Below are 27,948 nucleotides of genomic sequence, written 5' to 3' on the forward strand. Positions count from 1 at the left end.
CTCATAATCTGGCCTGTGGAGACAGCGGGGATTACCTGGCCTAGCGGGATTGATCAGGCGGGTGTTTCATAAAGCTGTTCGTAAATAAAAAGCGACTGGTGATCCTGTCTTGCGGTAAATGGTACACACCATTGGCGAAAATCTAGCGCGCGAGAAAGGATCACCAGTCGTTCTTAAAGTCGCTCTTAACTTACGAGCAGCTTTATGAAACGGCCCCCTGGGCTTGGAAATGATTTTGGGATTTACAAACGCAAAATGGGGTATAGAACCGCAGTTTGCAATCTGAACTGCGGTCTTTCTCCAAACGGGGGTTTGACGTAACGGCTAAGCGCGAGGTGAACTTATCAATATTCCATTCTAATATAAAAATAAGGGGGAAAATTTAGTTATTAGGAATTCATAAAAATGTTATTATCTTATTTATTAATCTATAATAAGCCTATATAATGAGAGCGTGAAATTTGTTAATTTTAAGGCCTGAAAACTGGACATTTTAAGTACTTTTGTAATCATGGATAGGATGCATGGGTTGGCTGTTGGCACGCTGTCCTGCCGAGTTCATACGGGAGTTACCTGTCCATAAACATAAACATTTAGCAAATAATATATAGTGACATGAAAGATTTTTTTTATTTTCCAGGCAAGCCTTTCTCTCACCTTATTTTATTCATTCGTCTCCCTCCTTTTACTCTGTTCTCTCTTTTTTCTTCCTTATTTCTCTTTCTTTCCCCGTTTTTGTCCTTTTTTTTTGCTCCGCCAATATAGAGCTCTGTAATAAACTGTGTTTACTGTGAGCAAGCTTATAATTCAAAGTTCGAGCTCTAATTCTTACAATTGAATATTGACAGTCATTATTTTTATCTGATTCACTTTTCATCAACCCTTTAGTTTTGTATAAATTCGGTCTCCAAATAAAGCGAGTGGAATCTTTATTTCGCATATAAAGTGACCTAGTGATCGATAGGTTTGCTTTTTGCCAATTTATACATTCTCTCCATATTATCTGATTCATTTTCATCGACCCTTAATTTTGCTTAATTTTCTTTGGTTTCGTTTTCTGCATTCATTTTAGTTCTCTTCTCCCCATGTTAATTCCTTTTCTTTCTTTTTTTTGCGCCGCCGAAATTAAGCCATATGCCGCTTTCATAATCTATACATCCGGCCCCGCCCAGTAGCGTACCGTGACTCGGAGGAGACAAAGCATTGGGGGGGCAAAGCATTGTTCACAGACAATGCACTGCCCCCCCAATGCTTTGTCTCCTGCGGTTCACGGTACGCTACTGGCCCCGCCTATTTTGGTAGGCCTATATGCCCTATATGCCTACTGCCTTTTCAACAGGTACAGGAGGAATCAAGGGCTTTCGGCTCCCTAGGAACGAATCACAATGAGAAAATTTGCATCTTAATTTCTTCTCTTTCACGTTCTCTCGTTCTGCCCAATTTGTTTATTCTTCCTCATTTTTTTTCCCGGATTTTTTTTTTCTCTCTTTCGATTCCCGGCCTTAATTTCATTGAGTCTCTCGATCGATTTGTCGTTTAACTCGTTTTCCTTCATGATCTCTCTATATTGATTTCTTCATTGCTGGACGTACTGATGGGTGTGGCAATCAGTCAGTAGCGTACGCAGGATTTTTTTAAAGGGGGGGGGGGGGTATAGTCTGCTATGCGAAACCTTCACTCGAGTTAAGGGTCTAAATTGCAGCTATAATAGCTACGGCATGCCTTGTGTACTGAAGGCCCCCTAGTCTTTGTTGATCAAAGTGTCAATCAGGGTCTGTGCCTGCAGACTAGGGGGGAAGGGTCTTCAACAACAAAATTGAGGTCGTTTTGTACCCCAAAAATTGGACAAGCAAAAAAAAAATAGAAAAAAAATAAGGGGGTACGTGGGACCCCTGTAACCACCTCCCTGCGTACAGGCCGGGTTCAACATTTTTTAGGGGGGTTCAAACCTCTGTGACCCCCCCCCCCCCTGCATACGCTACTGCAATCAGTGGCCAAGAGCATTTCCGGCCCCATTTTACTCTAAGCTTTCTTTTTTTATGGGGAACATGGTGCATATCATATGGCCGTAATTCCCGAACTCGATATAGCCTATAGGCCTATACTCTATTCTTTCCCTCTTGATTTTTATTTATTTGTTGTTCACCCTTTGATTTGGCGTCTGTCCTTCTTTTTTCCTTTTCATACTCTATAGGGGATGGGGGGAGGCAACCCCCATAACCCATAACATCAATTTATTGGGAACGGGGGTGGGGTCCGGAGGATGTTGGCGTTTTGAGTGCGCAATTCCTCCTGCAGCAGCCTGAGCCTAGCTCAGCTCGCGGAGGATTGTGTTATCTCGTTATTTAGCGTCTTTGTCATCTGGACACAAAACAAATCCTGTGAAGCTGTGGCTGGCTGTATCCTGAGCTGATGAATAAAAAAAAAATAGGCCTAACAAGTTATTTGGTGAGTCAATCAGTAAAAATAATGATGCGCATTACGATGTTTAATGGCCTGAAGAAAAAAGGGTGAGAGAAGAGGATCGAAATTGAAGCCGAGCTCCTACTGTAGTATTTAATAGCAGCAGAGTCAGAGATGGAGTGGGGGAGCGAACGTTGTCGTTGACCCCCGGCCCCGCCCCCGGCGCGCCCCGCCAGTGGTGGTTGGGGGGCGGGGCCACTCCTAGTACCTATGGCTATGTCGGTCCTAGACCAAAAGCTTCAGTCTCTGTATTTTGGTTGTTCCGCTGAACTACGTTGGCTCCAATGGGGATTACAGTAAAATGTCAGAAATTGTTGAATAAATCCCCAGAAACGACGGTTATTACTGTCTATGTCGGTCCAAACATTGCTGGCCCACTCACACAAAGTCACAAGCATGCGAGGTGGACCTGGCCTGGTGAATGAATAAGGAAAAAGACCTCCCTGACTGAGTGACTGCGCTGAGACAGTGAGAGTGCATGAATGAAGTGAAACTGAAAGTGAAACGTGGTAATCCTGGGTTTTAATTAATCAAGATGCAAATTGTATGAGCCTCTTCATTATTGGTGACACTCATCCTACGAACGAGGTTAAAATGATTGGTGATTGCATGCAGTAACTTGGTCACATGTATATACCGTATGGTAGGGGGTCCTAAAGCTGCGTGGGTCCTCTACGCACCACTCATCGCGCATGCAGTTATGGCAAATGCGCACTCTGTGTGTGGAACTGTGACTGCAGAGTGACGAACGATTCCTATTCAACTTTTTCTACAGAGGCTGCAGTAAATCTCTAAAATGCAGAGAAAACCAGCAACTGTTTGGAATTTTGGAGTTATATTCGGTTTAATTTCATTTTATCCTATAATAATTTGAATTTATTTTTAGAAATTGAGGCACAGGAAATACTATTTTTTTGCATGATAAATCGAGTGCGTAGCTTTAGGACCCCTTCTACATCGGATGGCGAAATCAAGAGGTGTTCGGAAAACACGGCGGGATTTTCGTATTAGTGATTTTTGCGATATTTTCTTCTTGGTTAATGATCTTTAGAATGTTTGCCACAAATTAGTGAAAGATAATTTGTTGAAATATTAAAATTGGGATAGTTTTTATTGCTTGAAAACAAAGTGCGTAGCTTTAGGTCCCCCCATCATATAACATTAAATTTCCATGACTTAGCTAGCAGTTGTTCTGCCTCTTGGCCTTATGGTTTCTTCAATAATAATTTTTTTTAAAGCATTTAAAAATACTTTCCTATCTCCTCAAGCAAGATGGAGTCCAGCAGACTGATAAGTTACTGAGAAATGAATGACAATTGGAATAGATGAACTTCAATTAATCTCATTTTCTTTTATTTATACAGGGAGAGAGGTGTTTGAATGTCAGTATGGCTGCAACTTCTCTTCTAGAACTGCCAGATGAGCTTATTATTAAGATCTTGGACTGCCTTGATATACAATGTCTGGTTAGGTACGGTATGACTATTTGTTTAATCAATAGATTCCTAGTATTTGTATTTTGCTTCATCCCCTTTTCACCTTTGTTCTCTTCTTCATCAATCTATTCATTGACTCAATTTTCACAAATTTTCAGTAAAATATTTATAACTGATTAATATTTCAAGTGTACTGGATAAATCATTCATCGACTCCTTTGTCATATTCCCCTTTCAATTCTACAAGTTGACAATGATCACACGGTCCCCTTCCTTTTGGTCTTCTTCCTCTTTGAGCCATCGAATTTCTCTTTCTCTTCACTTTACCTTCTTTCCCAATCTTCCTCTTCCTTCTTTATCCTCTTCCTTTTCCACATCCTTTTGATTTATTTGATTTGATTTGATTTATTGATTTCCGTATCACAATGTCATTTTTACCATTCGTTTATTTCCTGAAAAAACAATCGAAAGAATTAATGAGTCCGCACTTCAAATAGTGGACTCATGAATAAAATAGTATACTTAATTATAGCAACAGGTGTCAATTTGGCGCACTGTGACAAAGGCATACATCAGCATTGGGAAATTTTTTAATATACGTGGTAAAATAAGCGTAACTTATACAGGAAATCTGCATAAACCATGGGTTCAACCGATGGTTTTAAAAACCATCTTTGTGAATTCTGGCCAAAATTTCCATCACTGCATATGATGACTGGTGATGGGAAACTACCCTTTATCACGGGACTGACTTTTGACCAATTCTATTGCAAGATTCTTAGTTTGTGGAATATAATTTCTTTTATTCTTTTCTCCTTGTACAGAGGTGTGGCATGCACTTGCCAAAGGTTGAATCAGCTCTCGAATGCAGAGAACCTATGGAAGAAATTTTCAGACTTGTACTGGTTGGACAAAGAGTGAGTTTTATTCTTATACCCCCCCCCCCCCCCCGGTAAATGAAGTTTAAAGGGGTATTGAATTCGGGGTATAATTGGGCAGTCAGAAAGTCTGTGTTGCAAATTTTGTAGATAAAACTGCTTCCTCAGTTATCACCCAATGCCAGGAGGCTTTACGCGTACATTAGTCGTGGTGCGAAGTCATGAAAGATGCATTCTCGTAATATGTCAGGTACTGCATTGCCATGGTAACAGCATATTATTGCCACAAATCAAGGAAAAAATTTGCAGAGCAAACTACCTCCTCATTTTTTTGCAGAATGCTCATGGCACATACCTGATAAGGCACACATTGTCTTGGATTGAAGATAAAGACACATTTTTAAATGTAACAGGTAGGCTTACAGCGTTAACAATTCCATATATTCCCCATATAGGGCCACCGTGATAGGGCAGGGGGTATCATTCATCTTCAGTGGTATTTCTAGAACTTTATTTTTGAAGGGGGAATGGTAAAGATGTTGATAGTTTTATTCATGTATTCATAATCCTCCAATTTTGAGATTATGAAATGTGCATGTGATTTTCTGGCTTTGATGTCATTAGAGTCCTGTCTTCCTGCTTTCAGAGAAATTGCAGTGAAAGGACAAGTCCACCCTAACAAAAAGTTGATTTGAATAAAAAGAGAAAAATCCAACAAGCATAACACTGAAAATTTCATCAAAATCGGATGTAAAATAAGAAAGTTATGACATTTTAACGTTTTGCTTAATTTCACAAAACAGTTATATGCACATCCTGGCTAGTATGCAAATGAGGAGACTATGATGTCATCCACTCACTATTTTTTTTGTAATTTATTATATGAAATATGAAATATTCTAATTTTCTCTTCATTGTCAAGTGATACAAAGATTAATTCCTCCCTGAACATGTGGAATTAGTATTGTTTATTACTATCTGATTCAGTCAAGTTGGTCCTTATTGTAAAATCTATAAAAAATGAAATATTGTATAATTCAAACAATAAAAAACAAAAGAAATTGTGAGTGATAGACATCATGGACTGACTCACCTAGTTGTGCATATCACTGTTATGTGAAAAATAAGCGAAACTTTAAAATGTTATAACTTTCTTATTTTTCATCCGATTTTGATGAAATTTTCAGCACAATGCTAGGTTGATTTTTCTCTAAAAAAAGAAATGGGAGAGGGGGACAAAGGAGTTGCTTGTATGTCAGTCTGTCAGTGTCAATGATGCATTCAAAATTTCTTCATAATTTCATATTCCTTTTCCCCCAGGAGAAAGCATTCTTCAGATTCCTGGAAGGAGAATTTCCTGGTGTGGCACAGGAAATGGGGCAAGTACATAGGTTGTTACGCCAAGGTCAGGTCTGCTTGGAACAAGATTGAGAGTGCGTTGGAGGCAAGAAGCCCAGGAACAAGATCATCTCTCAAAGGTAATCAATGTACAAAAAAGAATAACAATAAATAATGATGGTGATGACGATGATGATGGTGATGATGATGATGGTGATGGTGATGATGATGATGGTGATGATGATGATGACGACAATGATGATGATGATGTTGATAATAATATACAATAATAAAAATTTACTAATATACAATCATAATTGTAATGATAGTACTCAGTTTTTCATATAGATTGAATTAAGAAGTCTCTTAGTGCTCTGAAATATAAGATAAGTTGGCCAAATGAGATGAAATAAGATAATGTTATTATTTAAAGCTATTAATGTGAAAAAAAATCTGCGATAAGGAATAACCTACAATTGCTCAATGCTCAATGAATCAGGAAAATTTAGGAATTTCCAAATCCTTACTTTATTGTCAAAATTGTGTGTATTGTGAATTGGAGCAATTGTTGCTTGAGTAAATTTCATGCCATGTCTTCAATGACAATGAGAAACTAAATTAGAAGCTACAGTATGTTTGGTATTGTCTTCTTTTACCAGGACCGATAGACCAGGGTGAGCTGGATGCAATAGAAGCCATGATGGATCGCCCTTTGCCTTTAGAATTGGCTTGTTCCTATCTTATCCATAATGGCCAGGATGTCGTTCCTGGGAGGGGGTCTCTGCTGGGGAACCTAGAGGTCTATGACCATCACAGCATGGAGGTAGCAGTGCCACTGGCATTCAATATCAAGAATGCCCTGCCAAAAATAGTGAGTGGTTTTTTTTGGTATGGTCCATGACATACCTACATGTATGTTGATGTCCAGTCCCTTGTACAAAGTTATAGGAATGAATCAATAGAAATTTTGAAAATTTGGGTTTCGTTGCTGAAAAACGTGAATTTGTGTACATATCCAATGCAAATAGTGTTTTTTAGCCAAAATTCATTATTGTATCGTTATTTTTCCTTTTACTTTAAAACCAATTAATTTCATCTTGTTTATGTTTAAAGTCCCTAACAATTTTCATTGAAAAAGCAATAAAAAAGAAAAAGTAAAAAAACTAAGAAATACATAAAAAATTTAGAAAGCAATAAAATATATAAGAAAATAAATGTGATGTTGAATTCTTTTTTATAGTACATTTGATCAGATTCCTATAAGGAGTCTGTGAGCCAAAAATTAGCATAAGAAATTAGCAATGAGATTTTTTTGCAGAATTTGATCTTATAGTTTTGTAGATTATGCCATGGGTAACGCACGTGCCAATTTTCGTCTCGATCGACGGTCGAGATCATAAGGAGGGCTGAATCAGCCCCCTCCCCTAGTCTTAGGCGTCAAAATAGCCCAGTCTATTTAAGGGTAAAATTTACCACGAATGTGAGATATCTATGGATTTTGAATCCATCTATATCAGTCTTTCATATACTATATGATGTAAGCAGTGGGAACAGGGCTTGTTGTGTAACTCGGCCATTCTCTCATTTATTCTTCATTAGTGAGATTGTATTGTAGCTATGAAAGTACCCTCATTTATAAGGAGAACAATGAAAAAAAATATTCCCCTTCTGTAATCCAAATGTTTTTTTTCCCTGATAATACCATATCTGTTTCTTCATATTCAGGGTATGTTAGCATTGAGTTGGTGCCCCTACACTAACTATGGTCAGGTTGTGTGCGTGAGTGAGAAAGTGGGTCTGCCTATGGGATGTGTCTACTATCTCACCCAGGTAAGTGATGCAAATCTTGGGGGTGTTACAGTATAGTGATACGGTTACATGTAATATTTACAAGTGATTGTAAATGTTCGTACATGTTTTGATCATAGACATAAGTTACGCTTATTGTGCAGTTGGTCATATCTTATATGTTACACAGAACCCAAGTACACTACTTCTAAAGAGTCATTCAAAGGTTTTGCCAAAGGTTTTTGCATATGAATGCTTCCATCAGATAGCTCCATCATATTTAAGCGAACTATTAATTTTACATCAGACTCCTCATACTCTAAGATCAAGCACAAAGCGGCTGTTTGCTATTCCTCCCATTGTTACCAAAACAGGTTGTGAGCGCTCATTTGCACATGCCTCTTCCGTCTTATGGAATGCACTTCCCAATTATATGAGAAATATTCATGATTTAGATAAGTTTAAGACTTCCCCTAAAAAAGTATCTGTTTAACTTGTAATGAATTCAGTGCCCAACACTCTTTACTTTCTAATTTCTTTCCTTAAAAAATGTCATCCAAGTGCACAGGGACATGTGTAGCTATGTGTTATGCACTATAAAAGAACTGAATATTAATTATTATTATTATTCACAAATCCCAAATATTTGGAAATCTGGCATTACAATGATGTAACATTCAGGAGGGATATACATGTCCACTGCAAATAAAATTAAAAACTTACAGATTTGTCAAAGCAGTTAGGATGCATTACTGCGGTAGCCTGTTGAATGCTGCAAATATCATGTATTAGTGCCACAGTGCAGTTAGAGAGAACAAACCACATCATTTAATATCTTTATTAAAGTGTTTAACAGTAATGCAGCATAATTATTTTAGCTTTAGCAGAACAATCCCGGGTTTCATCACATGGGTTGAGCGCAGCAAAAAAGGGATTTTTTTTAGCCAAAGAAATTGACACATTAAACCCACAACACCTGTATTGAATACAAGACACCAGTCAATGACACCTCCATGGTTTTTATTTTATCTGTATGTTTCTTTACTTATACCTGTAGGTAAGGAGACAGAAGTTTGCAGGTTATTTTGTCGAGGCATCAAGCTACATGGAATGGTTAGAGAAACTCGCTACCAAGCTTGGAGATCCAGAACTCGTTGTTTCATCATCCAAAATCACTAGGTGAGCTTTGCTTGTTTGATTTCTGATCATTCAATTCATTGGATCTATATTTTGAAAAAGGGCAACATATTAAACCTTTTTATATTGGAAATAAAGGTTAGGAGGGTAGTTCTGGTTGATATATGATTTCATTGTTAGTTGATTATTGCTGGCATATATATAGTATGTTCATTATGAGCTGCAATTCTGTGCATGGACCTGGGAAGTGGGGATGCTGCGGTTTTTTTTTCATAGGCAGCATCCCCATCAATTCTGGTAGGTGTTAAAAATGGAGAAATGTAAGAAAAATGACCAATATTTTGTAGTAAAAAACTTTCTTTTTTTGCTTGTCAAATTTCTCCGGACAGAAATAACCTTGATTTTGTAGAGAAAACTTTTTAAAATTTTTTTTTGCTTGTCGAATTTACATCAGCACCCCAGTTCGTTCCCAGGGCCCTGATTCTGTGAGAGCAGGGGGGGGGGGAGAGAAATGAAAGTATGGATTTCATCAGTGCTTGCCATGAAAAGCGGGCATTTTGGCACCAACTTATGAAGTTCTGAGTTGGTTTAAAGCAATACAGAATAGCATTTTTGTCAAATATTTATCAGCTTTTCCATTTAAGGACTTTATATCAGAGGCTTCCAATATTTCAATTTTTAAAAATATTATTGCTTTCCAATTATCTATAGGTTTTACCATGAACCAACATGTGTTGCAGTGACGAGAGATGTGAAGGTTACCGTAGCAACATCATTTGTACCAAGTCTCAGTCACATCTGGAAGAACAATAACATGAGGACTCTGTTTGCATATCAGATCTCCATGACGATGGATGAAAACGTACCAGCCGACAGTATGTAGTGTTTCAAACAAGTGAAACTATTTTTGTTGGAAGTCCCATTTTTTTTACGTGTGCAACATTTTTCATTTGCTTGTAAAAGGAAAAGTTTGGTTTTTGGAACTTAGACAAAGCATAGTTTACGAGCATTTGCATTATCTTCTACTACTTCTGTGGAAGCAGATGGTCTAGCAGTTCTGACTTTCGCCTTTCAGTCAGAGGGTCTTGGGTTTGAATCCCAGTCATGACATCAATTTCTTTCAGCAAGGGAATTATCCACTCAATTCGGGTGGGTGTTTCATAAAGCTGTTCTTGAGTTAGAGTGACTTTAAAAACGACTGGTGATCCTTTCTTGTGGTAAAATACACCAAAATATTCATTGGCGACGGTTTAGCACATAAGAAATGACCAGTTGTTCTAGTCACTCTTAACTCAGGAACAGCTTTAAGAAAGGCCACCAGGTGAGGTAAATTGGGACGTGGCTGGATTCATTCATTAAATGTCATGTAAAAGGTAGTGGGTTGAAAGCTAGGGTAATGATATGATATCCAAGTCCTTAGGTAACACAAAGAGACTTTATTTATGTGATACACAGGAACTGTACTATTTTTGCCATCCATTAAATACATCTATGATGATTCTCATAGCAACTTGATGAGTGTTGGTGGTACTGTGTTTCACATAATATTGGACTAAAATGGCTCAATGCAAAGGAGTGCTCTTCAAATCCGCTTATATTGGAAATTTATCAAGCATTTCTTGGTCAAACCTCATTGTCAACATTTTACGTGGTCCCATATGTTATTTCTTTTGTTGCCCCTTTGTTTCACAAAGCCATATTTGTAAATTTTTCTATCCAGGATCATGTAGATTACTGAGCCGCCATTGGGAGATCACAGATTCACAGGGACAGTATCATGAGGTCAATGGGGAGGCGGTGATTGGTGAGTTTGTAATGTACATGGTTTGAAATGGTCAGGGAATTTCCAGTTTGTCTGTGACTATGTCGTCTGATATCCTCTTGAATACCACTTAAATTATATGATTAGATTAACTATGAACATGAGATACATTTTTCAGAAGCAAAATGTCAGCAATAGTGAGTGGATTGAAAAAGATAATCTTAAATTATTTCTTTTATTAGATTATCTATGACTAGCAAATTTATGTATGGTAACCAAATATCTGGAGCATTGTAGAGTGTTTTGGCCCAGTGGATTAGTCTCCAGACTTTGACACAGAGGGTTGTGGGCTCAAATCCTAGCCATGGCGTAGTTTCAGCAAGAAATTGATTGACATGTGCTGCACTCGACCCAGGTGAGGTGAATGGGTACCTGGTAGGATTTATTCCTTGAATGCTTTAGTGCCTATATGGGGGCTCAGCTACTGCCAGGGTAATAATAGGATCGCGGTAAAGTATATGTATATAGTAATATCACTATATACACGGGACAAATTATTGTTTGTTGGATTTAATTTCTCCTCTGAACCTACAAGAGAACGTAGCTCATACCTGAGTAGTCACACAGAATTGCACTTCTGCAAGAAATTTTGAACAAACTTTATAACACCACATTCTTTATCAGGCAAAAAAAATATCTATATCTTTTTATTTTCAGTGTCTACATTATGCATCCTACTGCCTAAATCTGCTGCATTGGATAAGCTTTAACATTGCAGTTTAAGGGCATCTTCTGGGCTTTTTTAATTTCCAGGGGGCCATTTCATACAGCTGTGCGTAAGATAAGAGCGACTGGTGATCTTTTCTTACGCGCTAAATCATCGCCAATGAACATACCATTTACCACAAGAAAGGATCACCAGTCGTTCTTAAAGTCGCTCTTAACGTACGAACAGCTTTCATGATGAAACACCCACCAGGGCACTTTTCAGCATTTCGGGGGTGAAATTGCCCTAGCCCCCCCCCCATGTCAATTTTCCTGTTCTTTATCCTATAGGACTATACCCTGTGATGAAGCCAGGGGCTAAGTTCTCATACTGTAGCTGGACACCACTCGATAGTGATGGCGGTTTCATGGAGGGTCACTTTACCTTTGTTAATCTTAAAACCGGTGAGTTGTTTTACTCTTTTTCATACGAATTGGCATTTTAAGCAGGAACTGGACAGTGTCTCACAAAATGTTAGAAAATCTGACGAGTTTTTCATCAACGTTAATGTCTCACCTGCATAGCAGAACGAGACTATTTGTGCCGCTTTTCCGATGATGGGGTGGTGGCCGCGTCCTTAACATTGAAATCTTGACCAAGGCTAAGTTTTTTAAATATCATAACTAATTAAACCCTTCCATGTAGAGAGCAGCAAATATTTCCAAATATTCGATTGCTGAATACCTTCAGGATTAGGATATCTTGAAAACAAAAATTTCATATAGTAACTTGATGTCAAATACATGTACGTTGTTCGTTCCGCAACAAGATATCCCTTTTTGCGTTAAAGGCAAAAAAAAAATTGTTAATTTTAGTCAATCTTTACTTTATATCTTCCAAAGTACTTCTGACAATTACACAAAAATTGTTTGCATTGAAAGGTATTGATGTTATGACTGTCTTTATCCAAGTGAGACAAGGTATCAATTTTACGTTAGGCAAAGAAAAAAATTGTCTGATTTGTACTAATCCAAATTACTTCTGACATTTTTGCAAAAATTGTTTGCATTGCAAGTTATTGAGCATGCCATCATCTGTTTTTACCCAGGTGAGAACTTTGATGTGATATGTCCTCGCTTCAACTTCAAGTGCCCTGAGATCATCCTGTCCAGTGGTGACATCGACGATGAGCTGTTTGAATCAGAAGACGATGTCGATGATGAAGATGATGACGAATATTGAAGCTTCCTATGGAATGATGGAATTGGTGATGATGATGATGCCATATTGAAATCTATCAGAATTTTGATTAGACTAAATGGCTGATGTTGTTCATGATGATAATGATGATGCTATTATAAAATCATATCGGAACTTGGATTGCTGAACAGTTGATTCAATGAGGTGATTTTCTAATGCTTACGATTATGTCTTGTTTATGTTTATTCAGTTAGGTTTTAAACTTTGTAGATTGCTTCAATACATGGTCAGTTTGGAATAATCCCTGAGATCACAGGGCTATTAATATTACACTGGATTGAAAATTCTATACATATATGTTTGTTCACTAAGTGCAATACAGTACTGTTTGTATTAAAATTGTCAGATGCACAATGTTATTTTGTATTATCAGTTAATTGTAAATAGTCACCGAGACATTATGTGAATAAGTGTTCATTGGGATTAGTTTTATAATATGTAAAAATATTTTTCTTGTAAAAATCAGTATTTTTTTACTCTTAACTGAGAAATGATCGTGAAGTGATTATGAAGAGATCATGTACATGCTCAAAGGAATTGTATATGTATGTATGGAAGATTTAACATGCCATGTACTTTAATGAGACGGCGAGATATTTTTATTTTGTCAAGCTAATATTAGCCTTTTCAAGTTTACTTTTTATCTTGACATGGTGATGTAAGGTTTTTTGTCAAATTGACTTCTAAAAACTTCTGTCATCTGTGCTATATTTCTAGCAGATCAACATCTATGAGTAAAATGATACTTGTTGTCATGGCGACATAAGGTATTTTGCAGTATCATTGTGTAAACTTATAGTCACTACGGTAAATGGTTGGAACCTCTAAACTTCATTAATCATAACGATCTGTTTATCTTTTATTCTTCGTGAGTTTGTTTCCCTTGTTGATTCAAGATAAATGAATGTTTACAATCCAAACTTCTTCACAATAAGTCAATATTTAAGTAGTCTTGGACGTACGACATTGATTAAATCAGAGATAAATAGTCTGTAACAATCTTCGTTCTTATCTCAATTTCAGAGTTTCTGTTGTGACCTCGACTCTCTCAATGATGTATATTATCATCAATAATTGAGAAAAAAGTCATTGTCATTTCAACAGACAGTTTGACATGCAGGACATCATCAGGAAGGCCTCAATGTTTCTTCTGGTGATCTTGATGTTCTGGGGAGCGTTTCATGAAAGGACTTGTCGGACGTTTTGTCCGACAAGTACTGTTTTATCCGACAATTACTATGGTAACAGTGCCTCTCAGCCAATCATAATCAAGGAAAGTTGTCAGACCTGACAACTTGTCGGACGAAAATATTGATGAAACGCTCCCCTGGACATGGACTTACATTCGTAGTGCAATCTGTCATAAATTTTAGTTAAAAACTTCATATTTCCAGTGTAGAGGTGCATTACTTCCTCGTCAATGTCCATTAAAGAAACATAGCTTGGTGCCCTTGGCATACAGGTCTTGGTCCCTGCGCTTGTATTTTTTATTTTCTTCCAGATCAATCCTGGTTACATCATCTATGAGGTATATACATGTATCCTCTTTTTTTGACAGCAACTTTGGCCTTCTTCATCATCTGTATTTTTTCTTTGTGAAAGCGTGTTGTCACAGCTACAGGTATATGTCTTGGTCTATCTCCTTGTTTCCCAGCATGCGAAGCACTTTCCACTTTGATTTTGAGTTTGAACTTGGATGAAAGAATATCTTCCAGAGCTTTTGAACAATCTTCTACGCCATCCTTCACCTCATTCATCCCGACAACACAAAAGTTGTCTTTCTCAGCAATAATTTCTTTCAAGTACGCCTCCACATCTTGGCTAGCAGTCCTCCTTGTCTTATATTTGGTTTGCTTTTTCTACCTTTTCAAGGCGCTTCTCTAACTACTAGTATATTTTTTCCCTTTCTAACGCGGTTATTCAGTGACCTTCAAATTCTAAGGTTTTTGGACCTCTTTGATGCTGTCTAGCATCTACCATGTTTACACGCTGCCCCGGCTTGCGGGACAGACCCGCCTCGTGGAGCAGACTCGGCCTGCGAATTATTCTGCGTAGCGTTTACACGCCCCAGCTCGTGGGACGTGGGACAAAAACACTGATTTTGTCTAGCAATCACAAATTGTTTTATAATATAGAAATGGTAGGCCTACACTAAATACGATCGCAATTTACTCACGGATATATCGTGTGTACATTATAGCTGACTACGTGCATGATGCTGCTCCATGCATTGCTCATCGAGACACGCCACGCGCGCAGCTCACATGTTGTGTGTATTGTTCATTCAGAGAATATTTAGGCCATAACATATTGTAATTATAATAATTCTCGTTTTTTATTGGTTTAATAATAAAGAGGCTGTAGACCCTCAAATCGATTGGTTCCGGAATCCAAAGTCACGAAAGTCTTTGTTTCAGTCTCAACCTAATAACTGCATTGACATGATTGAGTCCATTCATGCATTATGCTTTTTTGACCTCAATAGGTGTGATTAACATATTAATTTTAACTTCCTGTAACTTCTTAGTTATTGAGGCAATCAATTAAACATGCCGATGGTCATACTGTGACCCTTTATATACTGGTAAGTTTGTTTTATCCCATCTCATTTTCATTGGTATTTCTTTTGCCATTTTGTGACTTTGGATTCTGGAACTTTGTTCTTAAACCAATCTTTTAATTAGTGACATGTGCCTATTGAAGTTAGCCTGTGTCAAAATTCTGTTTAGATCCAGAGTAGTGAAGTCCCTGGCATGCATAAGGGTAGGTCGTACAGGCGAGCGTTACTGCACCACTGGGGAGCGATGGAGCGACAGCAAGCCACAGTTCTGGTAGCTCTGCACAAAGTCACATGCTCATTCATACCGCTAGACTTGAGGTTCAGTTGTTTACATTAAAAATATATATTACGTACATAGTTCCACATTGTATGCTGTGTATTATCGTCTTCATTATATTTTCCAGCCAGCCTGTGCAGTTTTTTTGGAAACTGACAGAAAACAAGGCCGGACTCCCACCCTATATTACCATACTTTTAAGAAGTTCATTGGGCACTACATCTTATGTCGCCATGTCAACAATTTTTTAGAAGTCATGTCATGATAATAAATTAACCATTTAGAAGTCATCTTGACAAGCCACCTTATATTGCCTTGACCCCTTATTTTAACTGGGTAGACATGCATGCGTGCATACTTAGGCCCGTATTATGAAGTCGGGTTAAACTTAGACCATGGTTTAACTCTGTGCTAAAATTATGGAAGCCAAAAGTGTCAAAATCTTTATTAAGTTGTATGTTTCTTATGTTTACTGTGCTCTTTCCCAATTCATCGATGGTGAAGACAATCATTTATTATACTTCCTAGACAATTATGAATGATTTGAGAGCAAAATGAGCTGAAATATGATATCTCTACTGTTAGTGATTTATGTAACCATTGGCTATCCATACTTAAACCACAACTTTAAACCGGAGTTTAAGTTAAACCCGACTTCAGAATACAGGCCTTAGAGTTGTAAATGAATTTAGTGTACATAATATACCTTCGGGAGTTGGGAATTGATAATAAATACACATGATTGAAAAGCATTTGTAAACAAGCTGTAATATATTTTCATATTTTAATAAACATAGATATGAAGATGTATCTAAATAAGTTTCAGTGTCTTTTTTGTTCTTACCTTATACTTTTTTTTATCTTATGGCTTTATGCAACTTCTGCATATATCTTAGTTACATTTACATGTAACCCAATCCATACACTGTAGCAAAGCAAGTTTGATTAGATGTAACCTAATTGGCCTACGATACTTATACACACACTGAACCCTGGCCATGGCATGTTTTCTTTCCGCAAGAAATTTACCCACATTGTGCTGCACTCGACCCTGGTGAGGTGAATGGGTACCCAGCAGGATCAATTCATTGAATGCACTGAGCGCTGGGAAGGTCAGGAGCTTAATCTCGAGTCGTGTGCCTAAGAATAGACAGATAACTCAAATACGAACTTGGCAGGACAGCTTTATGCTAATAAATGCCAAGCTGGTATATAACCAATTAAATAGGAAACATATTACTTCTAGGTTAATCAGTCATAGTGGCTGACCTTACAGATATTATTCTATGGTCATTTTATCAAAGTGAAGAAATGGTAGAGCGGAGATTCAAACTCACAACCTTGCGATTATTAGTCCAATGCTCTAACTACTGGACCACACGACCACTTAAATTACTTGAATCTCCGAACACTTTGTTGGACAGGCCCCGGATTGGTGTTAAGTTGATGCTCTCATTATCTATTCTAGGGCACACTTGAGGCCCCCAAGATGAAAAAATCACTAAAACAAATTTCTGAAACAATTGGTCTACATAGTGTGAACATGATCAAATGGAATACAGAATACTATGATTGATGTACGTATGACTGTAAACTACGTTATAAAAATATATAATCCTTTGTAAACATATACAAATATACAAGTCTGCATTCATGATTGATATCAAGGAATTTGTCTTTCTACTGAACTAAGATCATACAGTGAAAATGAATAAATAGTTCTCACTACTAATTTCCAAGGGAAAATCCACCAAAATGTTAAGTTTGTTTCAATAAAAGCAGTTAATACAAGCCTAGAGATTTTCATTAGGTTTCCTCTTTTCTCACTTTACGTTATTCTTTTAAAAAAAATTCAGATCTACAATTTCGCTTATCCTTACACTAGTCTTTAATCAATGTTTAGCTTTAATTCCTTTGAGCCCTGGGACAGCTATTTTCTAATATTGGTTTCCTTAATATTCTGCATCATAAGCATTCACTCATGTATACTGGCACATTGCAAGTGTTCATATTAGCATCTTTTTTAACATAATTGATCTTTCATTAAAGAATGTATGAAGTAATTCCATTCTATGAAGTTTCAAAGTTTAATATAATTTTATCTTAACCACCTTTTCACCAAAATGCCATAAATATGTTTCCATTTTATTTCTGCTTTAACCATCTTGACAGAAGGGTGGACTTTCCCTTTAACCCTAAAAGGACTGGGCTGTTTGAGATGTATTGAGGACTGATCCCGGCCGTCGTTCGTGCAATTGCGCCAAAATTTGGCACGCACATTCTTTACCACATAAACTACAAGCCAGCATGAAATAAAATTCCGAAAATAATAATTTCTCATTTATTATGAATAAAATATGCAAATTTATTCATGAAAAACATTATTAGCACATTTAACACCCAATTTCACTTCAATTTTTCTTCTTTTTTCCAGATGTCATTTTTGTAATCTTATTTAAAGGATCAAAGGACTTCAAAGAAAAGTCCAAATATTTTTCGGCGCTATCTTTACGCGTTCTGGAAATATCACACAACGTGTTGAGGGGCGGGGGCCCAGTCCTTTTAGGGTTAAGTTGCTAATAATTTAATATACATGGAGATGAACATATAACTATAGGTGATGGAATATTGCATGTATATGTAATATATGTCCAAACAATGGCTAAGGTATGCTATTGAAGAAAAAACACTATGGGAGGATCTACTTTACAATAATGATCTAAACTTCGAATGCTTATAACTTTCTTATCATTTATGAAAATTTTCTCAAAGCTTTGTTGATCTGTTTCTTTGATTTTTCTGTTTTCGCACAAGCTACATGTATCTCGTTTCAAAGGTTTCATTTTCCTTTAACTTTTTTGTGAAATCAAATAACTTAAAGGTCTATTCAGCCTATGCATACAATTTTCCCCATTCGTCATTTTGAATCTCAAATCAAACTTCTTTGAGAACAAGTCATCTAACACCTGCCCTCTCACTTTTCCTTAAACAACTTTTTAAGGTGGTCATTTACACCAAGTGTAGAGCTTCCAGACTTAGAATTATCTACATGCTCATTCACTTGACACATACGAAACAGCTTCATGAATACATGCTGATTCTTGCATAACGGCTGCAGATCATGGAGCCTTTCTGGATAAGCTCCGGATTAAGTTTCAGATGAGAATAACCCCTTGAGGTCGGAGAAGGTCATGTCTCCAGTATCGGTCTCCACCGAGTTGAGTCCATCCCTGATTGAAAAGAAGAAGATGATAGAGAAACAGGTTAACCCATCGATTACTGAATTCTGTAACAATCATAGGCTTTGTAGAGGGATCACTTGGTTCCAGGAGTCAACAGGTTAAGGTGTCCCAGGTTGGAGGGAAAATAAATTAATGATGGTATCAACTTTTTTACAGCACAGTCAAAGTAATAATGACACCCGACCCTTAATCAGAGGGTCGTGAGTTCAAATCCTACACTCCGGGCGTCATTTTCCTTCAGCAAAAAATTAATCTGCATTGAGCTGCACTCCACCCAGGTGAGGTAGATGGGGGCAGGCATTTATTCTTTGAAACGCAGGGCACGTACAGTGTGACAGCTGCTCCGCTAAAGCCAGGGAAATTATGCTGCATTACTGTAGAGCAATAAGAACTTCCGATAAAGTGTTGAGCATTATGAAAGCAAGTATAATATACAAATATACCAGGCTTTGAGAACAAATAGCGGCAATTAATTGTCCGAGGTTGGCCTGGCATTACTATTTTTCCCCGAGGGGAAAATAGTAATTTTGCCAGTCCAACCGAGGATGAATAATTCCCTCTATACTTTTTAGATAAAAATAATTTTCAACATCTGACGTCACGGAATAGTAAATTTTCTTCAGTGGGCGTTTCATTTTTAACATCACAAAATAGTGAGAATATGTTTGGTCACATGATGCTATTTAAACCAATCAGAAGACAGGATTTAATTAATGTAGGATATAATTATTATCATATATACAAGTTCCTTGATCTCATACCTGATTGTGTGTGTACTGAGGTAGGTATGAAGTTTCTCTTCAATGGTTTCATGGATGAGGAAGCGATGTACAACCGTTGGCCTGGAAATAATGTGATAATACCATAAATAGCTTCATAAATGTGGAATTCATTCATAAGTTAGATATTTGAAAAAATATATACATTATACAATTAAGAAATCAACAATGCTAAACACCCATCTGCAGTTAATTTGAAATGTGTACATAATACAATTAGCATTGATGTACAATGTAATCGAGAAAACAGCTATCACATAGAATGATGTATGTACAAAGACTATTACGCAAGTTAACAAAAACTGTCTTTATACGCAAGTGAATTGAAGTCCCTCAGAATCTGTAGATTCACCCTTACTGTAATGTTGCCCAGAAAATGATAACAAGTGAAAAAAATACAGGATAAATTAATTCAGTTGAAATATGTTCTTTACACATTTACACGATGGCCTATATTCTGAACTCGGGTTTAAAGTTGTGGTTTAACTATGGATAGCCAATTGGGTCACATATCCCTAACAGTACACATCAAATTTAGTAGCTCATTTGACACCCAAATTGTTGATAACTGTCTGGGAATGATAACTGAAGTATTTTTCTTCATTATGAAAGCAAAAGGAAACCAAATAGTAAACATAAGAAATATACAATATAAACAGATTTTTTTTTTTTTTTGGCTCCCCATAATTTTAGCACAGAGTTACATGTAGACCACGGTTTAGTTAAACCAGACTTCAGAATATGGCCAATGTGATTTCAATTAATAAGGAAACATGAAGAAACGAACTCACTTTGTTTGTCCAATACGATGCACCCTGCCAATGGCCTGCAGTTCGCTAGCTGGATTTAGAATGGGTTCAACCAGAAGAACATGGGTTGCCTCAATGAGATTAAGGCCTTTACTACCGCTATGGACCGGTAGAAGGAGGACAGTGATGTCTGGATCATGCTTGAAGTCTGTCAATGCAGCCTACAAAAGATAATAGGTCATAAAAACAATTAAAGTAATTATTTTATCTGAATGCTTGCTAATAAGCAACCAGAGGGCAGACAGCTTTTAACATAAAAAGGTCCTCTCTGAGAGACCTTGTAATGAGTATGAAACCATCACTACTAACTTTTCTCAAACCAGGGTCATTATAACCTCAGACTGCAAACAAAACAACTATTTTTTCAGATTTTTCCTAAAATGAAAATGAATTTTCAAACGCGAATTCCAATCAATGAACAAAAGCCAGTATAGACAAAGGTAAAATGTCATTACTTCCATTCTAAAATCAAATTCAATGAATGATTATTCAAATCACACTTAAATAAACAAATTAAAGTAATATATAAATGGCTACTCACATGAAAATATTTTTGGCCTCCATTCTTCGCCGCATTTTTAAAGTTGATCCAGTTCTGAGTCAGAGCTTTTGAGATGAGTTCAAGGACCTCGGACCACTAGAAGACAAAGGTGAGAAACAAACGACAAGCATTAATAAGAACCAACAACATCGTCTACCACCACCTCAAATCCTTGGCTATTGAAACCTGGCCAGGTTCTTCACCCATAATGCAACATTCTGAGTGGTGCAGTCTTGTAATAAAAGCTCATTTGAATGATAACACACTCATTCATTACTCGATACTTTCATACTGAGTCAGAGCTTTTGAGATGAGTTCGAGGACCTCGGACCACTAGAAGACGAACGTAAGAAACAAACGACAAGCATTAATAAGAACAAACAGCATTGTCTACCACCATCTCAAGTCCTCTGCTATTCAAACCGGGCCAGGTTCTTCACCCATAATGCAACATTCTGAGCGGTGTAGTCTTGTAATAAAGGCCCACTTGAATGGTAACACACTAATTCATTACTCAATACTTTCATACTGCAATAGTTGCGTTACCAAGAAGCAAAACAAGTACAATTCCTCTCAAAATATTAAACAAATTACATTATAGGCTAACTTAATATTTTTATCATTAATAGTCATTCCCAAAAGGTATATTCTAAGGCAGATTCCATACTGAAGGTAAAGTGGAGTTACTCTGGAGTAATTCCGGATTGAGTTGATATGCTTGTACTGCAGATCGACATTGCACCCCCTCTCACACTGGCAAGCTCCGCAGCAGTGTATCCGTGGTTTCCAAGCAAGTTTGCGCCATGTGTGGCGCGCACAATCTCCCCCATGCGAAAAATGAATGAAGTTACGCGTGAAATAGGCAGTACCGCACTTCTGGTGCCAACTAACTCCGTTTGTAACCATCTTCTGAAGTGGGTTGAGTACTCTGCTATGAACCTGGATCGAAATAATCCTAGAACTTTCATACTGCCCTCTAAAGTGGATTAACTCCTTCTAGAGTCCGGAGTAACTCCACTTCGGCTGTTGGTATGAAAGTGGCTTAAGACTAGCTACTTATAACACACAGTCAATTAGCAACTACACATAAAGTCAGTTTATAGCTCCCCATTATAACTTACTATCAAATGGAGATTAATTCACTGAAAGACGATTTGATTGCAACATTTCCTGCAAGAGCGGCAATGATTCAAAGCTTACTAGCCTATATCTTAACAAGAGAACCAACTTGTAATACAATACTCACCGTTGAAAACACAATAGCCTTGGCTCCAGGCTCCATCATCTGAATCTTCTTCAGAGTTCTCACCACCGCTTCGATTTTCGTCGAGTGATCCCCCTCGACCTTGATACTCTCCTCCACAACTCTCTCTTCCGCCGCCTCCGAGGAACCCGCCTGCAGCGTCACGCTGACGTAGGAGACGTCCGTGCCCTCTGTAGGCAAGCGACAGACGGCGCACTTGACCGAACCCTGGCGGCCAGCGATGTGGACACGCATCAGCATGGTCTCCATGCATTCGGTGCAGAAACAGTGCCCACACTGAAGGACAGTCCACTGGAAATCAAAGGACACATCGGATATCAAAAAATTTGTACAATTACTAAAACTATATTCGTCTACAAGACACTCAATAACCAGGCTCCAGATTATTTGAGTAACTGTCAGACTTGTATACACCACTCAGAGCACTTATTTTGGCCAATGACAATCATCCGTCTCATATATTCAGTAACTCACATTTTAGCTGGTCATAAAATGTTTACGGTGTTAGCTTCAAATTGAAAGTTGGGGATAATATGCCACTTATACTTACATGTACAGTTAGACAGTTTTCATCCTTGGGTATTTTAAGAGAAGCATTAAAACCATTCTCATTGGCATTTTGTGATTTCATGATTACATACATGTAAGTATACAATTAAATGTATGTATACTTTTCCATAAAAAAATTACTTCTTGAAAAAAAATATTTTCAAGTGATCTGAAACACTTTGTAGGACAAGGCAAAATAATAATATAATATACTATATAGATTTATAGAGTGCAGAAACTATTCACTACAGTATATACGGTACTCTACTGCTGCGCTTTTTAGGACGTAAAATACTTGTTATTAATTAAATAGATTTGTTTTGAGTTTTGATTTAAAGTTGTTTACGGATGGTACTTTCCTAACTTCCAGGGGTAAGCTATTCCAGAGCTTGGAGGCTACAGACGCAATAGCTCTATCACCTAGCGTTACTTTTGTTTTGAAGAATGGGATCTGCAAAAACAGGGAATCCACTGAACTGTGCAAATTTACCAATTCTATTCTCCCAACTTTACCAATTCTATAATGTAAAACGCTTCAACGTACAAATACAATACATTTGCACATTAAACATGATAGATGAGACAATGAAATCATTCATAGTAATATAAAAAATCAATACAAATACAAATAATTCATTCCATTATTATGTCCTTTGTTACTATAAGGAAATACCCTAGGTAAAACACAATTCACACTGCTTGATTATGTCATTAGGTGTTATCAGTCTTATCGTTTAATTTCATTGACTTAATTAAATAGATGGATTTATCAAATTGATGAACCTTACGCAAAACATCATTCACACAGTTTGATTATGTCATTAGGTGTGACCAGTCTAATCATTTCATTTCCTTGCCTTAAAGGACAAGTCCACCCTAACAAAAAGTTGATTTGAAAAAAAGGAGAAAAATCCAACAAGCAAAATACTGAAAATTTCATCAAAATCGGATGTAAAATAAGAAAGTTATGACATTTTAAAGTTTTGCTTAATTTCACAAAACAGTTATATGCACATCCTGGTCAGTATGCAAATTGGCAGACTGATGACGTCACCCACTCACTATTTCTTTTGTATTTTATTATATGAAATATAAAATATTCTAATTTTCTCCTCCTTGTCAAGTGAAACATAGTTTTATTTCTCCCTGAACATGTGGAATTACCATTATTTTAACAGTTTATGGTTAAGTTAAGTTGGTCCTTATTGTCAAATTTGTAAAAATTGAAATATTGTATAATTCAAACAATAAAAAACAAAAGAAATAGTGAGTGATGGACATCATCAACTATCTCATTTGCATATAGCTGAGTTGTGCATTTAACTGTTTTGTGAAAAATAAGCGAAACTTAAAAATGTCATAACTTTCTTATTTTACATCCGATTTCGATGAAATTTGCAGCGTTATGTTTGTTGATTTTTTTCTATCGATTCAAATCAACAATTTTCTGGGGTGGACTTGACCTTTAATCAAAGTGATGAATTGATGGAGAATGATTAAATTTACCTGACCACCAAGAGGTCTGACACAGATAGGACAGACCTCGGGGTTATGACCATCCTTGAGGTTGTACTGAGCTTTGTCCAGATTCTGCAGGTAGAGCAACTGACCTAGCTTCCTCTTGAGGTCATTCTTGGCGACCATACGGTCATTCAGGAACCTATACCTCTGCTGTTCAACCTGGAATTTAGAGTAATTGGACATGAACATAGATAATAATAATGATATAGGGTATTTATATTGCGCACATATCCACCTTATTAGGTGCTAAAGGCGCTCCTATATTACCCGGCTAAGCTAGGCGTTCATAGCGCACACAGCTTTTTAAGGAATTACTTCCTACCGGTACCCATTTACCTCACCTGGGTTGAGTGCAGCACATTGTGGATCAGTTTCTTGCCGAAGGAAATTACGCCATGGCTGGGATTCGAACCCACGACCCTCTGTTTCAAAGTCCAAAGACTAATCCACTGGGCAACAACGCTCCACAGATATAAGCAACCTGCAGGCAAAATCAATCTCCAGAAGTACAAATATGTCAACCAGTAGCTCAGCATTCATCTTTCGGGGATTAAATTAGTAATTTCTTCTTCAGAATTACAAATATCATGGAAAAGACAAATTAACATCACACAGTGCAGCATATTTGCAAATAATTTACAAATAAATTTTGATGATGCTCATACAGACATGTAAATGAAAAGACAAAGGAAATCTTGCTTTACTTAATCAAAAAGTGTAATGGTGTATTTCAACATGTAGGTGTCCTTTGGCATTAGGCAATGGAAATATACGGACATGCACATAATTGATAGCTCTCAAATGGTAAATTGCCAATTTGTCTATTGCCAACTCGTCCATTCATCTCATGGTCTACCTTCATTTAGTCTAATGCCATTCCATCCATCAACATTTCGTCTAACAACCATTTGGTCCAATAGTCAATTTGTCTAATCACCAGTTTGTGTATTACCATTTCATCTCATAACCATTTGGTCCAATACTCATTTTCTTTTCATCCATTTTGCCAAACACTACGTCAAATTAGACCAAATGGTATATGGACTAAATGGCTATTGGACCAACTGGTTAGATGAAAAGGTAAGTGGACGAATTGGCAATTAGACCATGTGGACAGTGGACGAACTGACGGTAGACCAAATGATAGTAGACTAGTTGGTAATTGGACAAATTGGCATTAGACAAATTGGAAATAAACCTCTCAAACTCCACTTTTGATTCAATAATAAGAAATTATATCCCACAAAAAAATATATGTGAATTCTTGACTGGGGTATTGCTAGAATGCTAGATTTACAGGTAGAGACTGATTGAACACTGCAATTCGCAAAAGGAAGGTTCGTCCCATTTGCAAATTCAGCCAAACCAATGATTATTAGATTTTGTATATGCATTTGTTGGAAAAAGAATATATTTTATAACCCTTTTAAAATATTAAATTATCCTCGTATTTAATGAACTTGAAAGAAAATGACAACATACCTCCAATGGTTCAATGATATAAGGCTGGGAGGCGGGATCTGTTTCTTCTCCCGGAAGTTTGACCCTTAACCTCAGCATTGCCATCTCCAATTCGTCCATTGCTGCCACTCTGTCACGCATGGCACCCCAGTATGCTCTCAGTGGCTACATCGAATAAGATTACCAGTAAACAAAAGCTATTTACAGATTGACATTATACGCTTGATAAATAAATTATAATTTTGACAATGATTTTTCAAGTTCATCCAAGACTGCCACTTGTTCAGGCATTGGCCAAATGAAATAAGATTGGATGAACAATTACAAACATCATAACATAATAATATGTACATAAACTTGAAGGAAAAACAATGACACAGATATGATGTTGAGTAAAATTGTATGACATCTCTTTAGCCTCTACTTTATACTAAAGAAATAAAAAAAATATACACTACTCAAAAAAAGTTAAGGACCACTTTTTAAAACGTACATAAAGATTTTATACAAGGTGTTTTATTTCTGGAAATACCTCAGTACAACTGTCCTAAATGTCCTTAAACACGCTGTAATCAATTTCACGCATGGGTGGTTTCAGTTGTTGCACAATGTCTCTCGCATCACTGCACATCCTGAAAAGTGGGCCCCGAGGGGTATCAGCTACCGACATGAAGTGGTAAAAACGAATGTCTGAGTGTCTTTCAGGCAGTTCAGTAACGAGTGTGACCACCTCCTGCAGCAATAACGGCTTCACAGCGCTGTCTCATGGAGCTGATGAGGCGATTGATGTCTCTGACGTCCAGTGCATCCCATGCAGCCTCCAGAGCCACACCCAGCTGCTGCAGTCCAAGTGGATGGGCTTCGAGCTGCTCGAGACTCCTCCCCATCATGTCCCAGACGTGCTCTATCGGGTTTAAGTCCGGGGACCTCGCTGGCCACTCCATACGCTCAATCCCCTGGCCCTCAAGGAACTCGGTCACCACCCTAGCTCGGTGGGCACGGGCATTGTCATCCATGAAAATGATGTTTTGTCCCACATTTTCTGCAAATGGCACCACTATAGGTTCAAGGACCTCATCCCTGTACCTCACTCCTGTCATTGCTCCCCCTGGGACCACGTAGAGACGAGTACGGTTGGCGTAGGTGATGCCTCCCCACACCATGACGCTGCCTCCCCCATAACGGTCATGTTCTGCAATACAGGGGTCTGCAAATCTCTCTCCTGGTCGCCTCCAGACTCTCGAACGTCCATCATTGTGGTCAAGGGAAAATCTGCTCTCATCTGTGAACAGAACTCTACGCCATTGCTGTCTGGTCCATCTGACATGCTCCCGGGCCCAGTTGAGACGAATTCTTCTGTGAGCAGGGGTGAGTGGGACACACTGAGCTGGCCGTCTGGCATGCATATTGGCTCTGTGAAGTCGGTTACGGATTGTTTGAGTGGAAACAATCACTCCAGTTGCTGCAGCGAAGTCATTGTTGAGGCGGCGTGCACTGTGAAAGCGGTTGCGGAGGCTGAGATTCGTCAAGTAGCGATCATCTCTAGGGGTTGTCGAAACTGGTCGGCCACTGCGGGGTCTCTCGGAGTATAGCCCTGTCTCTCGGTGTCTTTGATTTGCTCTGCTAATGACACTGTGTGACACGCCCATCATTCTGGCTACTCTTCGCTGACTGAGGCCAGCTTCCAGCATCCCTAGGGCTCTGGCTACATCTGTTTCACTTAGGTGGTGTCTTGGCATTGCTGTTGTAGGCAAGTTGTTGATTGTACAGACTAAAGACGGAAAATGCTTTGGAAGACACTTGTCTTATGGCCCACTGCAATGATGCCAGAGACATCATGAAAGAACTGCATGTGTGAAATTGATGTCATTGTGTTTGATGGCATTCTGGACAGCTGTATCTTGGCATTGCTATTGTCAGCAAGTTGTTGATTGTAGAGACTAAAGACAGAAAATGCTTTGGAAGCCACTTTTGTACGGGCATCATTGCAGTGGGCCATAAGACAAGTGTCTTCCAAAGCATTTTCCGTCTTTAGTCTGTACAATCAACAACTTGCAATGCCAAGACACCACCTAAGTGAAACAGATGTAGCCAGAGCCCTAGGGATGCTGGAAGCTGGCCTCAGTCAGCGAAGAGTAGCCAGAATGATGGGCGTGTCACACAGTGTCATTAGCAGA

General features: G+C 37.8%; 2 protein-coding genes across 4 annotated transcripts in view; one reads left to right on the plus strand and one right to left on the minus strand.

The window, feature by feature from the left end:
• The first annotated feature begins 2,276 nt into the window (after nt 1-2,276).
• On the plus strand, nt 2,277-15,911 carry LOC129258946 (F-box only protein 3-like). The gene is made up of 11 exons (XM_064098478.1): nt 2,277-2,448; nt 3,828-3,934; nt 4,724-4,816; nt 6,098-6,255; nt 6,775-6,986; nt 7,841-7,945; nt 8,961-9,082; nt 9,752-9,915; nt 10,761-10,844; nt 11,859-11,972; nt 12,617-15,911. The coding sequence occupies exons 1-11, from the start codon at nt 2,413-2,415 to the stop codon at nt 12,748-12,750; spliced, it is 1,329 nt and encodes a 442-aa protein (XP_063954548.1). The 5' UTR covers nt 2,277-2,412; the 3' UTR covers nt 12,751-15,911.
• A 461-nt stretch (nt 15,912-16,372) lies between these two features.
• LOC129258945 (E3 ubiquitin-protein ligase SHPRH-like) overlaps nt 16,373-27,948 on the minus strand; it is a 55,719-nt gene continuing 44,143 nt past the window's right edge. For all 3 annotated transcript variants that reach the window (XM_064098477.1, XM_064098475.1, XM_064098476.1), the window contains exons 21-27: nt 25,793-25,936; nt 24,296-24,469; nt 22,223-22,531; nt 20,977-21,072; nt 20,418-20,596; nt 19,609-19,689; nt 16,373-18,835 (exon numbers count right to left, since the gene is read on the minus strand). In XM_064098477.1, coding sequence (XP_063954547.1) covers nt 18,754-18,835; nt 19,609-19,689; nt 20,418-20,596; nt 20,977-21,072; nt 22,223-22,531; nt 24,296-24,469; nt 25,793-25,936 — 1,065 coding nt within the window. In that variant the 3' untranslated portion in view covers nt 16,373-18,753. The remainder of the gene's footprint in view (nt 18,836-19,608; nt 19,690-20,417; nt 20,597-20,976; nt 21,073-22,222; nt 22,532-24,295; nt 24,470-25,792; nt 25,937-27,948) is intronic.

The sequence above is a fragment of the Lytechinus pictus genome, chromosome 4 (assembly GCF_037042905.1).
Source record: "Lytechinus pictus isolate F3 Inbred chromosome 4, Lp3.0, whole genome shotgun sequence".
Classification (NCBI taxonomy): Eukaryota; Metazoa; Echinodermata; class Echinoidea; order Temnopleuroida; family Toxopneustidae; genus Lytechinus; species Lytechinus pictus.